The sequence below is a fragment of the Pogonomyrmex barbatus genome, unplaced genomic scaffold (genome assembly GCF_055798465.1).
Source record: "Pogonomyrmex barbatus isolate J1 unplaced genomic scaffold, ASM5579846v1 scaffold3, whole genome shotgun sequence".
In the NCBI taxonomy this organism is placed as follows: domain Eukaryota; kingdom Metazoa; phylum Arthropoda; class Insecta; order Hymenoptera; family Formicidae; genus Pogonomyrmex; species Pogonomyrmex barbatus.
The window spans coordinates 16934714-16952825 of record NW_028297127.1 but is presented as its reverse complement, the minus strand read 5'-3'; the positions used below and the strand labels follow the sequence as shown (position 1 = coordinate 16952825).

Sequence of the window (18112 nt, the reverse complement as noted above, 5' to 3'; positions counted from 1 at the left end):
GACCTTCCGTTCCATGGCGGAAAATGCAGGAAAATACTTTGTGAAACGTTCGCCGACCTTTCGATCTCCCGAGGAAAAATATGCGGCAGTTTTGTTAAATTTTGTCCAAACTCTTCTCTGCACGAGCACATTAACTTTTCGTACATGGATATGTTATTTCACAACGTATATATATTTGATCAGGATATTTTTTGTGATCAAGTTAAAAGAGATTTAAAAATTAGTAAAAATTTCTTAGGAATTAAAAAAATGAAATGAACTAAATAATTATTTTTTTTATTCACCAACCTTTCTTTCTAAAGTAAGATAATTTAATATCATGTATTATATTTTTATATATGTATATATGGAACGCATATCCGTCATGATACAATCTGAGAAGAATAAGGTCTCAAAATTTAATTAAATCACATGGACAGTTTACGACCTTGATCTACCTTCTGTCAGGATACTGTCAGCTGGAGGACGACATGGAGAACTCTTTTGATATAGTACTTATTTTTTCAGTTTAAAAAAATGTAAGATATCTAAGATAAGTAATTTGCTACATTTTTTGTAGTTATACAAAATTATGCGCGTTATTTTTGAAATTATATCTTAGGATCTAAGAATAGAAAAAAACAAATTTCATTTAAAATCATTTCTATGAGAAATTTTTGAAAGTAATCGAAAGAGCGTTTTGCATTGCAAAAAAAGATATTAACGCGTTGACGCATGGCACTCAATCGCGGTTGGTCGTTGCTAATCGGCAAAAACAATGTCGCGATGTCGTCGCCAACATTTGTCATAACCGCAGCTGTAATTTGAAAACTTTTAGCGATTTAGAACGTAAATTGCAAAGGGAAACGGGGACGCGATGCTGTCTTGACGATGCGACGCGCAAGTAAGACGGCGGCAAATGCGTAATTGCGTAATAGCTACGGTATGTTCGTGCCAAGATACCGAAGCCCTGGCCTGGTTTTTGCTAAAGGACTTTCACTCGACATCACTATCTTTCTCTTTCTCCACCTGTCTCTTTCTGCCGATGTTGGGTCGCTTTCCGTCTCGTCGCTCGTTCCTCGCTCGTTTCCTCTCAAACGTCGGTCTCATCGACCGAACTCGCTTTCAAACCAGTTCGCCATCATCGGTGAATCGAAGGGCTCCGCCAAAATCGTCGGATAATCCATTTCACCGATTTCACGACGGACACAAAAGCGTGAATAAGTCAGCGTTATCGTGCCGTTCCCTCGATTTCGGGAATTCGATTTGTCTCTCCTTACTTAATATAAAGTAATATCGAGTTATCCATTTCGTGTTTAGTAAAGAATGAATTATTAAATCTTTTTATTGTTCAAAATGTTTGGAGCTTGCAAATATAATCGTAAATTACGACAAAGCAAAGAGTCTTGAAATAAAATATAGAAAAAGATTTTATACGATCTTTGATTCTTTAATTTTGATGCAGATGTTTCATTAAAAGTAATGATATATTTTCCATATATAATGACGATTCTTTTATAATACATGCCGTTTTCGAAAACGGAAAAGTTATTGTAAATTTTTAGAAAATGGTTTTAAGATGTATACACCGTATATTTTCTTTTTAATTAGATTTCATATGATTCAGAGTTTGATAATTAAGATTTTTCTATTAAAATTAATATTGTAGACAATATATGTTAATTTTATAAATATTATGTTGTAGAAATTATAACCACTTTTTCATTAGACATTTAATGAAAGAAGCGATTTATTAATTACGATTAATATTGCAACTTTCTTCATACTAAATTTAAATTACATTTGAGAGAAATTGAATCCTGAGAATACGGATTACTTTCTAATCAAGTTCTATGAGTCTCTGTTTTTCTCTCTCTCTCTCTCTCTCTCTCTCTCTCTCTCCATGTTCTAAGTATCTTATTTTATCTTTATCTACAGAATGTTCACTTAATAGACGCAAAGAATTGAGATTTTTTTCGTAATTACATAATTTTTCAAATTTTATTCTTGAAATCATTGTTTCTGTAAATTTACTTGAATTAGACACGTCTTATTGAAAGCATATTTTATGTAATGCATAAAAGACATTTTGATTGGAGTGCGGGGATTCCTTTTTCTCGTATATGAAACATTATTTTATAACTAATGTTTATAATGTTTATAATAATATTTTATAACTATTCAACATTAAACTGTAAATATTATTTAAACTAATCTTCTAATAAAAATTCCCAAGTTTTAAACTTGCCAGTTGCCAAGAATCTGTATTTTTGCAGTAATTTACAACTGAAAGACTATCGATCTTTAATATCACATTAACAAGAGATTTCGATTGAAGAATTCTTTGATGAGAGATACACAATAGCGAATGGAAGAATAGTAATATATATTGGAGACAAAGCTGTATATAATTCCCCGAATGAAATCGCTCGTAAGGGGGTAATATTCGATTTGAGCGCAGTGCTCGTAGGAAACTGTCCCAGGCCAAGAATACTCTATGATAAAAATTCTCGCTGACGATCACCGGCGGCCCACTTCAGAAACACTACGACAGATCCCAAACGTCGAGTCAATGTACAACGTACACCGACGCGCCGAGTATCGGCGAGGCGAGCGCGTGTAGCCTCCCAATAAAAGCCCGGTCGGAGCCGTTCGATCGCTCTCGACGAATCTCGAATCGGACAATACCCGCGCCTCCTGGCGCGGATACGATTCGTCCGTCCGCTCGTTCGTCGGATAACCTGCGAGGTCTCTCGGGCATACACACACACACACACACACACACACACACACACACACACACACACACACACACACACACACACAGACACACCCGCATGTTGTCGGTGGAGTAATATTACGAGTATCCCCGTTTTACTATTAGAAACGAGGGGGGAGGAGAATGGGAGAAAGAGATCCGTATCTCTATCTATCTGACTCTGTTTGTCTTTATCTTCTTTTCCGGGGATTACTTCCGGGTCAGCGAGCTAGGTCTCGATCGCGTTCGTTCCGCACTCTTACAGATTATAGGGGGGAGTACTTGTTGGTGCGCGAGGCGCACCCCGAAGTGCAGCGTACCCGTAAGCTGCAAATCCCCCGGGCGCCGCGAACTGCCGCGCCGCGCCGTCTCGAACCTCCACCGACGGCTCGGATATTGCGAATCGCCTCCACCGACAATATTTCACGAGAGATCGACCGTTCATCGCTCACGAGACACATCAGCTCACGTTTCACGGGTACTTGTTCCTGAAGAGAACGTACAGAAAGCGCCAAAACCCATTGTCCTGAGAGTAAAACCAACTGACAGAAATTTTAGCGATTTTTATTTAATACTTGCGTCACCGCGTTCTTCCCTTGATTGCTTTAAAATATTTTTTCAAAGATTACGAGTGGTATCACTGTAGATATTGATCTCTCAGAAAATGGCACTGTGAGAAACGTTAAAGCTTTTGATTTGGCAAATGAATAGTGCGACGTCTATAATTAAAATGAATAATCCTACTTTTATTTTATTTTAATATTTATTAAATATTTTTTTGCTTTCAAAATATATATATATATATCCTACCGAATTAATATGAAGGAGACATGCGCGCTGAAAAAATCTAGAAAGCCACGATTATAATACATAACGTACTTTACTTCATCATCGCAAATTAATATACACTGATGAGAAAGATTCTTCGTATTGCATCTACGTAACCAAATTTCGTAATAAACAGGAAGCGTTGTTTTCTTTATTATCTTTCAGCATCGTGGGATTATCGAACTTCGGCCTAAGTCCACGGTCTTTAGCTTGCTCAGCCTCACGGCACGCTACGATGGTAGTACTCGTCGTAGTAACGTTCGTAGTAAAGCATGTGTAATGGTACACGTGAAGACGCGGGTTGCGCAAGCGCCGGAATATCTTCATAGTGTGCACACGCGCGCGCGCGCGCGCGCGCGCGCGCGTGTGTGTGTGTGTGTGTGTGTGTGTGCCCGGATGCCCAGGGGGTTTGTACGTACGTATGACGTTCAATCGTCTGCGCTTTTTTGCAATGCAAGCTTTATGACTGACGGCTAATGAGGATAGGAAGAACGACGAACAACGCGACGTGATATGTCATCCATTACGAAAAATCATCGTTCGTCGTGTAGCGATTGATTTCCGGGACCCTGTCATTTCTCATTGCTTTCTTCTTGCTTTCGCTTGCATGACGAGCAAAGAAAATCGCTCGGTAACGCGAAAAATCGAGAGAGTATTTACCTAGACAATACCATAGTTGTATAACATTAGAAATGTTTACGATGCTTACATAATCGATAGCATCGATAGATTGCCTTGAGATATAATCATTGGTCTCAATATTTTCTTTTTGACATTACGTTAGAATTTATATTAGACGATTTTAAAATAGTATATTTTGGTATTTATTTATTTATAACACAGATTAATCATAAGCCCTAGATTTTTATTTGAGATTTTATTAATTTATTGCTATGGAAAGAACTCTTCAAATTATTATAAACAATAATTATTAATCTCTTTCAATCTAATATCTAAGGTTTATCTTTAATGAATTACATGGAAAAAAGTCAGTACATATAATTGCGGACATGTCATTTGCATGACAAGTTTCAAGTAACAAGATAGTCAATGTAAATTATAAATAATAATTCCATAATGAAAGATTATAGAGTCTGTAATTGCAAATCTGTGGAGATCTTGATAATAGTTTAAGAACTATTAAAAAAATTTGACAATTATATACTTTTCTGCGTGTTTTCTAAAAAAGATTGAGTGTTTTCTAAAAATGATTGATTAGTATGCGATGTTATAATTTTTACGCATCAAACGATTGCGATGATTAAGATGCAATTATACTTTTATCACATCAAAGACATAATTTCTGTGCAGATTGAAGTAATAAGGCTGTTACCTCATTTACTTTCAATTTTTATATAGAGTAGTTACATCTTATGATTTCAACCTTACGTTCACTACGCACCTTGACACTAATAGAATGAATTTACAATGTGTTACAATAAGTGCCTATGGCATTTGAGCATTGCGTTATCCTTTCTTATGTCCATGATCTAGATTACCGTTTAAATTATTATTTCTTCGAAGCGCAAGATTATTAAAAGGAGATGGTTTTTTAATGGTCTGATTGTCTTGTTTCTATGAAAAATTTGTTACAAGTATAAAGCAAAGAATAATAATTCTAATAATTCTAATAATTCTAATCAATATCATAAAGAAATTCACAAAACGAAAAGATGTGAAATATGATTTTATTTTATATTCATCTCTAATTTTATTTTGAATATATGTGAAATTTATTCATATCGTAATTGGAGATTGATCGAATAACACACATTGTATTTGACAATTAAGTTGAAGCTTGTTTCTATTTACGCTATCTTGTGTCTTGAAACAAGAAGAAAAAAGATATTTTATTAGTATATTTTATTAGTATATTTTAATGTGAGGTATTTTCGTTTTCAAGTCGCGCGATGACAGTCTCTACTTTAATTCGAATCTATTGATATAAAAATTGCAAAAGTTACGATACATGGCTTGTCACATGTATTGCACAGTGCACTCTATGTAATTGGAGTCGGTAAGCGGGATACATTTAATGCGTATACTTGTTGCTCGATCGCCAGATGTGCGATTCCCAGCGTGGCATTTATATGAACATTGGAAGTGATGAGCATACGGCGTCGGCCATCCTCAAATTCTGCGGCTCAAGCTTAATCGATGTAAATGATCGATTCGAGAGAGAGAGAGAGGGCGGGAGGGTGGGAGGAGAGAGGAGAGAAAAAGGAGAGCTCTCCTTCAATCGTTCTTTTCAACCATTAAGCGCCACAATCTGTCATAATTTACCACCTGCGAACAACTGCATTACGAAAATCGCGTTGTTCTTTGATCCGGCTTAAATTCCGAGCAAATCGCGAAATTTGCGATCCGCAATTTTGCCACTGTGCCTTTCTTCAAGCCGGATTTCCGTGATCGGAAAGACATTCATCGTGTTAGTTAAATGGTTATGGTACGATTCGTATGCCTGTTTGGAACCGGACGAAGGTCAGGAAGCGGATTGTGTGGCCTTGCAGTTTTATCCTTGTTTCTCTACTTTAATTCTCGATCATCGCTTCGCTCTTATACCTGAAATTTAGTGCTATGAATTTCAAAATATCTGGGTACGTGCCTTTTTTTGTAATGCGAATTCCAATCATTCGTTTTATCTACTGTCGAAAGGTTGTCTTCTTAACAAGCTAGCCTATTAATTTTATTTTGTTTATGAGAAGCGTAGAAATTTATTCGTGCAAGGCGTGCTTTTTTTACAAGAGCAAACTGGTCCTCACAGCCACACGAACTTGGACACGAAATAAGATAGTGTTTAAAGTTAATCATAATTCGAGAGAGTTAAATTAAAATTTTTATTTCTATATATTGTTTGCTGAGGATTTCTTTCACTGGAGAATATTTCTTTCATTTTAAAGCAAGCACCGAGATTAATTTCTTTCCTCGAACTCGTTAATATGATGAATAATATATATTGCAAAGGAATCGTTTTCAAAAGATATTATTTTTGCACATTTGTTTTTTGAATATTTACCTATGTTATCCGAGAACATTTTCTGATTTTTACTATTTTATTTTGTTAATAAATATGTTGTTTCAGAAAAATGCGATTTGTTTCGCATTACAAATAATCTCCATTTTTCGAGGTATTGTGTCATAGAAGAATCGCCGGCTCTTTCTCTCTCTCTCTCTCTCTCTCTCTCTCTCTCTCTCTCTCTCTCTCTCCCTCATATCTCAAATTTTTGGTCCTGATTTTCTGCTTTATGAATTTTTCTCATCTAATCTTGTGTGTTGATATTATAAATTAAGCGATTTTATTGATATCCAAGTTTTGCGAGAAAAGTTGTCATCCTTTTTTGCGGATTTCTTTATGCTTTATTTTTTTTTTGTCAAATCTTTTTCTTTCAATGTACAATACCTCAGCAGTATAGTCTACTCGTTATCAAAACGAGTCGATCCCGCGGGGGTAAAACCGAGGAATAATGTTGAGTGAAACAATTTAACTAATGGAAATCGGTCGAGAAAATTTACGGTTGTACTGTGTCTTCCATTTTTATTTCGACAGAATCTGAGATATCGCAAGAAGGGAATATAAAAAAAAATGTCTTCTTATGCGATAGTATAATATATAGTATAATCATATGATGTATCAGAAAAGAATAACTACTAATCGAGAATCGTCAAAGATAAACAGAAACACGCAGTGCGTAATGAACTTGAAAATAGCGTGTTTTTTTTTTGCAATACTCATTTTGCGATACTCATGATTCTCTTTATCTGTTTGTTCTTCTCCGTGTTTTCTACCTCCGCTTTTCATGCTCGCGCGACGTTCGACGGCTCTCGTTGTTGATACGCGATTCGAATTCCTATGGAAACCGATCGATGTAGACTGGCATTCACTTAAGGTACAATGATGGGAATGCAAGATGGGGATTTGGGATAATATAACGCGTGAGATCGAAATAAACAGAAATTACCGTTTAAAGAAAATTATTATTTATATATACATAAAAAATATCAGAAAGACGATATCGTAAAAGATTACGTTTTTTAACCATTTCTTTAAATATTTTTTGATAATATTATATTACATTTTATAATATTTTTTATATTATGTTATATATTTGCGTAATTTTTCTCTTCTTAGAAAGCAATTAATTTTGAAGAAAACTAGTTCTTATTTTCGACCGAAATAATTTCTTGATATTTTTGTGTTTTCTTTGTGCATTAATAATCGATGATTAAAACCTATTTTATAAACATATTATGAACTCTCATATATGTATAATAATTGTCATACTTCAATTGATTAAATTATATTGGTCTACAACTTACAGCAACAAGTTGGCAATGGAATATTCGAATTGATTTTCCCTTGCCGATTGTACCTTAGACAACTGCCATTTGCGTATCTTCAGAGTGCATGATGCTTTGTTAGAGAGGCGGGAGATACACGTTACGAGATCATTATCGACCAGCCGTCTTCTCTGTCTTCCACAAGTGGTTGCTAATTACATAATCAAATATCACAGACATAAAAAAGAAACACGATTTATCGCCATCATTAAAAGATTCTTTTTATATAATTTCATAAACTGAAATAGATTTTGTATTATATGATGAAAAATATATGTTTTATCAGATGACGAAAAAAAAAAACACAAAAAATGCTATTTATGCACATTGTTTTTTACAGATGAATGAATAGTCTATTTATATGAATTTAAATTCTGAATTATTACACATATTTTATCCTTTCATATTTTATTGTTATCAGATAATAATAAATGTTCAAAAAATAAGTCTCCTTTTAAACAGAGAGATAATATATCTGTAATAAAATTTTTGCAACTCTGATATGAAAGTGGGCTCGATCAAGATTAATATCGCCGTTACAATCAAACCTCGAAAAGGTTGAAAGTAGTTGCTCGTAGTAGGTCAGCCATTAGTCAGTCGGGTGCGACTTTGTGACTTCCGGGAGGCGTTCACATGCCACGCGTCGTCGTTGTCCTCGTCGTCATCGTCGTCGTCGTCGTCGTCGTCGTTGTACGTAATGCATTGTATACGAGTGCATGACAAATGCCCCGGCACGATATCATTATCGCTCAGTCGTCGTCGTCCATCTCCAGCCTCGACAACGTGACGGGAGCTTCGTCAGGGGTGAGCCACCTCCTCGGTCCCGTCCCGACCCCCATTCCTACCCCCGTTTCGACGACGATTTCGGTTCCCAGGAGCGTGTTATGTGAACTCTACACGGGACGCGTAAATACGTGTACGCTGTATTCAATCGATATGCGACGACACCCGCATCTGCGTGTCTGCGCGCGTATGCGTACGCGTGTGCGCGCGCGAGGAAGACATTCATATCGTGGTAGAACTCAAACACGAAACGGAGAGAGAGAGAGAGAAAGAGAGACGGAGCTATGTAATATCGCTTACTTTGCCTGTGGCACGCCGTTGTACGTGCTATCGATGCGAGAGAACGGTGGCTCGCGTCGATCTTCGTCGCGACTTCGAGCACGATCACTTTCATTCGGAACGTGTATCGTGACATGCATCGGAGTGATATAAGCAATTATTGGTTACAAACGATGTTCCGTACAATTGAACGCTCGTTAAATTGGGATAATTTATAATATTTAAGTAAACAATGTCTTTACACAAACAATAACTAGTAGATAGATATCGTTTTTTGCAAGAAATTTAGATCTAAATCGACTGTTATAATTACGATATATAATTTATAATGATTATGATATAATTTTTGTACTTTTGTGATACATATTTAATGCGCAAAAAATAATAAGGGATTGATATATTTAATAAGATAAACGCGACTAATCGCGACCGAATATCTTTACCCTCGCTTTTACAACAGACATTTTCTTTTTGATATTGTTGCATTAGCTTCTGATTTGTTGCATTTCTTCCTGTTTCAAATTTTCACTCACATCATCAATTTTCTATGTATATCATCGAAAAAAAAACGCAAGAAAAAACAGGACGAAAGTGGGTAATCGTGGGGTGTCGTGAGGTAAATTTTCAAATCGCGCGAGAATCACGGCATCCTAAGTCGGCGCTTTTATTTCCACAACAGGAAGCAACATTTTCGTTAATGCGACTTGAGCCACCAGCTTCGCTCTCGCGGCACGCGTTCTATTTCCTCAAGATTTCATTTCTCTTTCATGTTGCCAGGCCGAATGTTACCGATCGACCGAGAGAGAGAGAGAGAGAGAGAGAGAGAGAGAGAGAGAGAGAGAGAGAGAGAGAGAGAGAGAGAGGAAGGGGGGGAGATTTCACGCGTGATATTTCAGGCACCTGAAAGCCACGCGAATATGATCGTCCAAGAGCGGAACGTCGTCGCCGGGTAGAGATCTTCTCGTTGCGCTCGTTGAACTCAATGAAGTGCAAGGAATATTGCATATTCGGGCCGCGCTCGCCAACAAGAGTCGTACAATTCAGTCAGTTCGATATTGCGAGGGACGACGGGACGGTGGTCTTAATGCATTTGGCGAGGTAGCTACGGTACGCATCACCAGGCACCCTTTCTGCAAGCTCAGCACTCACCCCTCTTTCTCTTTCTCTCTCTCTCTCTCTCTCTCTCTCTCTCTCTTTCTCTCTCTCGTGCTGTTCTTCTTCTCTTCGTCTGTCTTTCTTTGTGTTCCTATGTGTCTCTCCTCTCGAGAATGATATAATGGTCCTAAAACGAAGCGAGCGAAGTCCTTGGCTTTAATCTCTTAACGGGCAAATGACAAAAAATATCAGTTTTACTCTTCTTACGAGATAGATAAAAGCCGTCGACTCGCATGTTCGATTAAGAGATTACCTAATCTGCGATAATTATCAGCGGTGATGCGTTTCTTATTTTGATCGCGGTTCTTTTTCGGGTTTTGTTATTTTTCATTTAACTGACGTTTGACTAAAAATTCATAGAAATTTTAAGAATTTTTATCCTTTTTTGTAATTGAGAAATATGATTTTTATACTAATTTTAGATTTAGCTAGTACGATTTTATTTGTTGTCATGAATATTTACAAAGTAAATAATTAAATTAATGACTTTATGAAATTGCAAATATATAATTCTATAAATGTTTGAATGTTTGAATGTGTGTTTAAAAGTACATAACATATATTAATGTGTTAACCAATTATATTATATATTTGGAAAGATTATATGAAACATTTATAAATTTTAAAATTGATAATTAATATTTTATTTATTTGACAAATTAATCTATGAAATAGTTATCAATGAATAATAATTTAATAACAACTATTTTTTATTACTTATGTAGAATTTTTTCTTATTTCAATATATACAGTATAAAGATTAATTCCATGATTCTTAATAACGAAATATGATAATAAAATTTTTTTGTTTATCGTTCAAATTGTGTTATAATGAGAAAGCAAATTTAAATTACGATATTTAGCGAATTAGCCATGACATGTTGATTTCGGGCGATAATATTTTACGAACATGTCTAGAAATTCGTTCCACGATGTGTAAACTGCTGGAACTACATCTAGAAATTACGTTGGTGTATTTGAGAACATAGCAATTGCTCTGTTAAATACGCTTTGGAGTTATGATATATTAACGTTCGAATAAACTTCCTTTATTTGCATACGACGGAATATCAATCCGAACATTTTTATCAAAAATTGCAAATAGGTCATAGTAGCATTCGAATGAGTGCTTAGTGCTTTCGAACGAATTAAAAAAAAGACATAATCAATATAGTCAAACATTTTCTTGTTTTTTTTTTTCTTAATTACTTATTTTTTCTTAATTACTACTTAAGAAATCTGATATATCATCTGCACACATACATATACATATAATCAAAAGTATAAAGTATAAATTCTTTGATATGGTATAAAATATTATAATGTAAGATTAAGTTTATTTTCATTTTATATATATATATATATATATATATATATATATATATATATTAATTTTATATATTCAATATACAAATGAATTGAATAGTTTAATCTTACAAACATTTTCGTTACATAATTTATGATTGACTGTTTCTTCTTGACATTTTACGCTATTATTTATGTATGAGTAAGATCGATATTTTAAATATAAAGTCTTCGAGAAATTATTCCTTTCGTAAGAAGGATAAGAATTGATTTTAAAATTGCATAATCAGTGCGAACAAAGAATAGCGTAACAAAAGACTAGCTCTGCCCGATAGTTAGTAAAATGCAAATTACACAATCTCGAGATATCAGTACTTGGTAAAAATGTAAATGTTGACAAATAGAGGGAAGAGAATTTATACATTCTTGAATTAAAAAAACTAATTCTAAATTAATTTATTAACCTTTTTTATAAAAACTTGTTATGCACTTTTGTATAATTTATACATAAAGTACGCAATTATATTCAAAAACGTTAAAAATTAAAATAAAGCGTTTAAAAATGAGTGTACCTAAAACAAAATAAAATAAAAGGTATTTTTTGTAGCTTCTAGTTCTAGTGAATTTTGGATTGGATAGAATTCGATGATTGAAATATGGCTTAAATATGGCTCGCTAGTAGGAGAAACAGAAGCGGTGATTTAAAAAAAAAAAAAATTCGAACGAGTGCCTGACGATCGGGTGGATAATAAAATGCGCGCGTGCAAATCTCTCTTTCCATTAGTTTCAAATTCACGCCGGGTGTCGCGACGACAGCTCCGTCGGTCGGGAGCACTTAGAAAATCGATAAGCCCTGGCTCGCTTGATCCGCCGTTGGCTGCTGCCAGGCCATATCTTGATTAAAATCAGTGCCACCGCCCGGTACTCTCCTTTCTTCGGCGTTTCCCCCGTTGGCTCTCCCGCCCCCGCTGTCGCCGTCGCAGCCGCGCGATGAATCCGGTTAGTCTCGTTAATGTCCTAAGTCACCGAGAGTTCCGCCGTCTCCCGTTACTTTCTCTCTTACGGGGAAAGCCCGGCGTGCGAGGCGACGTGGGGAATCACCTGGAAACATCTCTCGCCGTTGCTCGCTTGCGATTGAACGCAATGTCGGAGGGACATTGGTCGGTTTTCGCTTGATCGACCGCGTTGCACGATTCGTGCTCGACGAAAGTGAAAGCGCGCTCGTACGCCGCCCGGCGCACTTAACCGGTCGCGTACCGATCCGGCTTAGGAATGTGTATCTCTTTAACCGATCTCTTTATCTGTTAATCCGAGTTTAATCGGTGTTCGAACCTGTGAATCGAAACCGGTCGTAGAAAATCGGTCTCTTTTTTTTTCCTTTCCTTCCTGCGATCGATAGGGAATGAAAATCGGAGATCTGCGCGGTTTGCGTGATCGCGACGTGAGCATTGGGAAACGTGCTTTGAGAACGGGTACAATTTTCGAGGGGCTCGGGTTTCCCATGCTATGGACCCAACACACGAGACCGATCTCTACGCGCGGCTCAGGCGACGAAAATACGCGTCTCTCTCTTGGAGAGCAACGCAACGTCGCGGCGCAATGCAACGCAACGCAACGCAACGCAACGCAAACACTGCTGCAAATGCAACGCGCATTCAGCCACTTTGTCCCGATTCGTCACCACGTTACATACATCACTATGCGTATTCGCGCTTTGCCGAGCAAAAAGCGGATTAGGCTCGGTCGATCCTCCGTTAAATGCGCAGCACAAAGGATCCATCAGATTCGATCGTGATAGTAAAGACCGTACGTCACGCGCTAACGAACCTTATGCTCGCGCGTACGCATTTGCAGCGTACGCAATATGCTTTGTGTCGAGTGATGCCCCGAGCTAAGGGACAGTTCCTAGGGCGCGATGGTCCCTAAGACGACCCTAGCTAAGATCAATGTGTGTTGGTGGGAGAGGGGGGGACTATTCGAAGGACCTATGCGCAATTCGGAAGCCGATCGGCAGAGAGACCAACGGAGAGAGATAGATGTGAGAGGGGTATTGACAAGTGGGTGCTGTTTACCGTGCTCAAATGTTGACCGAACTCCCTCGATCGTTCTAGCACCATATCCTGCTTTCAAACGAACCTCGCGGAGTCCACGGCGAGCTTTCATTTGTGCGGCCGGCCAGTTAAATGACGCGGTCTCCCTCGCATCAATGAAGATTTTGTTCGAATTAATCTGACATTTTTTTTTCCTATGTTTATGAAAAAAAATGTAACATAACAAATATGCACCAAATATTTTATACATTTTAATATTTTTATTGATATCTGTTATAACTTATGAGTTATATTTTTTAAAAATCTAATGAGGACGATACTTGGTCTATTGAAAATGTCAAACGCGGATTTCAATTTCAATAATCATTTAAATTATATTTATGCAAGATTTTAAAATATTTTTAAAACAAAATAATTATTTAACTTAATCCAAATATTTATTACTATAAAAATATGCTAAAGGTGAAATGAAAATTAAATATACATTAATTTTGTTAAAATGTTTAATTTAGCGGCGCTAAATTTTTAAAATGAAATATTTTATTCTGCTTAATGCAGATTTCTATTAAAATAATATATTTTTTTTATTGACTCAATTTTTGATATTATTATATTATAGAAATTAAATTAAAATCACGTTATTTCATTACGTTTGTAATGTATAATTTTTTTCTTATAATATCTCTTTTAATTAAAATAGTATTATTAGTTTATTAAAAAATTTTTTGTAACAAACACGTACATTTTTCTTTCACTTCTTTTTGAAAATTTAATTTTTTAATAGATGTTTACAGATGATGATTTGATTCAAAGTCACACGAGTCGAAAAAACTTGTTTTATCTAACAAAATGGCAGAGAGATATATGTATATAGATACTGAGATATTTTTTTTTTATATTTTGATGTCACAGGTCAGACTATGAATAAAATTGGCCAACTTGTTTGCTTAAAACTCCCGATTTTACTAGCGTAGAAGATACCGAGCATGCTCGTGAATGAATATGATTCGTCATTTAATAGCTCGCCATACCGTCGGGCTCACTGCCCGAAGCCGATATTCATCCCGAATGTTGAGCGAATTCAAGCTCCAATACAGCGCACAATCCTTTGAATCTTTCGGAAAACTGAACAATGAATTTAAACCAGTGTAAAAATCAATCATTGAGTAAGATATATTTGTATTGAATAATAATTTCTCAGATAATAACTTTTACAAAAATTATAAATGGTTAAAGCTAAATAATTATTATAGTATAATTATTTAAATTTTGTCTTTAATTTAGTTCTGTCTATAATTTTTATTAGATTTAATTTCTAGATCATACATAAATACTACATTCATTTATACTATATTACTTGACATATTTGTGATACTTCAATAATGACAGTGAAAAAATATTAGTAGCATAGATCTCTCTTAACTACGTCGCGTTTCGTTGACGTTTTCACGGAAGTAGGTTGATGATCAAGACGTCGTTGATGTCGGTCTTTAGAAATAACGCTGAAGGCTTTTATCCCACCCTCTCTCATCGTTCACCCTGTTCGGTACTTTCACACAGACATTGGCGGGGAATTTCCTGGGCCTTCACGACCATTTCTTCGTCCGCCCAACCCTTTCGCTATAGCAGGAGGATATTACAATGATGCGACAATGAACGCAATGATCGCTATCTGCTGCGTCCTGCATGGGGGAGGGTGTGGAGCCACCCTTGCGGATTCCGTGGACACGCGTGTGTCTGTGAAGCTTTCCATACACAACAACGAGGACGCGCGTATATACACGTGACTATGCACCACCAACTAAACTACCCCCGACTGGTGCCTAAACCTGTTCCTCCCCTTTTATTATGGGCCGCGACGGTTATTGGATTGTACCGTGCTATTTGTTGGCTGCCACGCTAATGGATCCATAATCACCGGGACGAATTAACGCGCTACAACGACGCTAACGGGCCGCTACTTTAAATACAGAAACCCCCGCACGCCACTTATTCCACATGGGCACAGCGCTTGCTGTGCGGATGCTCGCACGATCGCTGTTAAGCGAATTTTTTAAATTGTTTTTGACGCTTGGAAATTTTGGTTTCTTTATGTATTACTGTTTAATTGATAATATTAAACATGATAATTATTATTTTTACGCTAATATTATTATATATGTAAAAAACATGTAGAATAAAAAGTATAAGTTTAATATTTGATACACTTGTTAATTCTTTTATTATCATTTTGAAGATACAATATAGGATTTGCAGTTATGTATCTTTTTGTGTATATTTTATATATATTTTTAATACAAATTTTAAGTTTAGTTTTAAGAGAAAAATGATAGTTTTGAAAATATATTTTAAAGTGTATAAATATTTTATTATTACATAAATTTATTATGTTATGTAGTAATATATCGTGCAAATATTTCGCTCGACTCGATAACATTACATATATTTTTAATATTTTTATAAATTCTGTTATGATAAACAAAATATTTTTATCACATTTAAAAATCTTTTTCCTTATATTTTATTTAAATGTTTTTTGTTCTATAGAAATAGAATTAAGATAACCGATAGTGAGAGGTCTTTAGATCTATGTGTGTTCCACGGCCGATGCCCTAAGGATTAAAGGCTAAGTCCTAATCTGCTAATTTTATTCTATTTTTCCGTATCGAACTTCTATTTCTATTATCTTTCGGACGTAGTTGGCTAAGCTTTCGGATGCCTTGCATTTCAGCTTTTAAACATGCTCTTCCTAGATGCGCGCCGAATGATTATCATTGGAGCTCTCCAGATCCTGGTCGTAAACGCTCTCTGATCTTTACTGTTGCGGGTGAATCTTCCGATACACACACACACACACACACACACACACACACACACACACACACACACACACACATATATATATATATATACATTTACGGCGCCCGGCTTTACAGACCTGTCGAGCAAATGAAATGAAATTCATGCAAATCGCGGAACCGCGCCACGCCGGCTTCCCTTTGCGCTGTCGAGGCGGCATCGCATCGGTTTTGTATCGGGGCGGCGATGCGTCCAACCTACATCATGAGGGTGAAACGTACTTCCTCCACGATATCCCCGACTCGCTGCTCGTTCGGACAAAATTCACAAATCGCTTTAGTTATCTTTCGAGAAGCTTTAGTCAAGTCAGACAATCGCACCGTTGAAAAGTACGCATACGTATAAGATGAAGAATAAGAAGAATAGGAAATAATCAAAATTTATTTTATTTGTAAAGAAGGTGTACATGGTGTATCCGTAGGTGTATCCGTTATTTGCAATAGCGCTTTTAATTTTTAATTAATAATATTAAAATAACTGGAATATTTACAATTTTATAAATGCATTTTATAAATGATATAAAAAGATTTTAATAGATCATAAATAAATTGTACCTGAGAAAATATTTGAGAAAATATTTCTTAGATATAATCATAATTATTAGATATAATCATAATCATATTATTTTTATTTTCAGGTTATGCCAGAAACGGACCCAATTATTATGGCAAATTAATTGGAACCTTACAAGAATACGCACATGGCATTAAAGGTAAAGTGTATGCCGTTGACGATGCAACGATATTTATAAAAGGATTTTGTTATGACGGCACCGGCCCGGATGCTTATTTCTGGGTTGGAAACACTTCCCAGCCTAATCCCGAAGGTTACATTGTACCTTATCCCGAAACTGATAAGGACAGGTAATTGAAGTTATTTCTCATATTTGTCATTTTATATATGATAGAAAAATATATGCATTTTTTTCTAAAGTATTGATTCATTCAACATTAATCTATTTGATTTTGTTTATTGTTTGAAATCTTGTAACAATATAAATAAAACAAAGTCATCTATTACATTAGAGAAAAATAATTTGTAATTGACATAAATCAATTAGATTGTTTAATTTTGCTTGTCTCAAAATAATTATAAGAAATTTTATGTGAGATTAATAATCCGACTGTCGCGATTTAAGTAACTAATTGTTCAACACAGAAAAGTAGAATTGTGAGTATATACGATATTTTGTGTTTTTATATATGTGCATGTGTATATGTTGTGTATGTATATATATATATATATATATATATCTTAATATGATACTCGTTGCACGCGATTTTTCGAACGTGTACTAAAATGAATAGGAAGCAACCGAGTAGAAACGTAATAAAGTGCTCGCGCAGATGAAATCCGAACGAGATTGGCGTATAATTCCCGTTTTATTAACTGCACTCTCCCGCGCACGACTCACTCGTTCGGCCTTCCTTCTGTTTTTCACCCCCTCCCGCTGCCTCTTGCCGCATATACGACCGCGCGTACAACAGGCTCTTTGAATTTCATTTCATCCCTTGGTTACGGACTGCCGCGCGTTCGCCCTGCATCACTCTCGCCACTTCCTACCCGCGCCCTTCTTTTCGACCTTCTACATCCCTGTCTGCATGCATAACTCGCCTTGGCCCATTCTCTCGGTCGGTCCTGCTCTCTTGATCATTCACGCAAATTTGCTGACGACATTAAGGGACGTGAAATCAATCAAATCTATCATTATAATAAACGACGATGAGTCTATATAACTTCGGGAAATTTAAATAACTGATGGAATTTGTTATAACGG

The 18112-nt window shown here is 36.0% G+C and overlaps 1 protein-coding gene across 8 annotated transcripts in view; it reads left to right on the top strand.

Moving 5' to 3' along the window:
* LOC105429529 (protein Skeletor, isoforms B/C) overlaps nt 1-18112 on the top strand; it is a 68982-nt gene that overhangs the window by 24298 nt on the left and 26572 nt on the right. For all 8 annotated transcript variants that reach the window (XM_089079885.1, XM_089079884.1, XM_089079891.1 and 5 more), the window contains exon 3: nt 16973-17198. In XM_089079885.1, coding sequence (XP_088936011.1) covers nt 16973-17198 — 226 coding nt within the window. The remainder of the gene's footprint in view (nt 1-16972; nt 17199-18112) is intronic.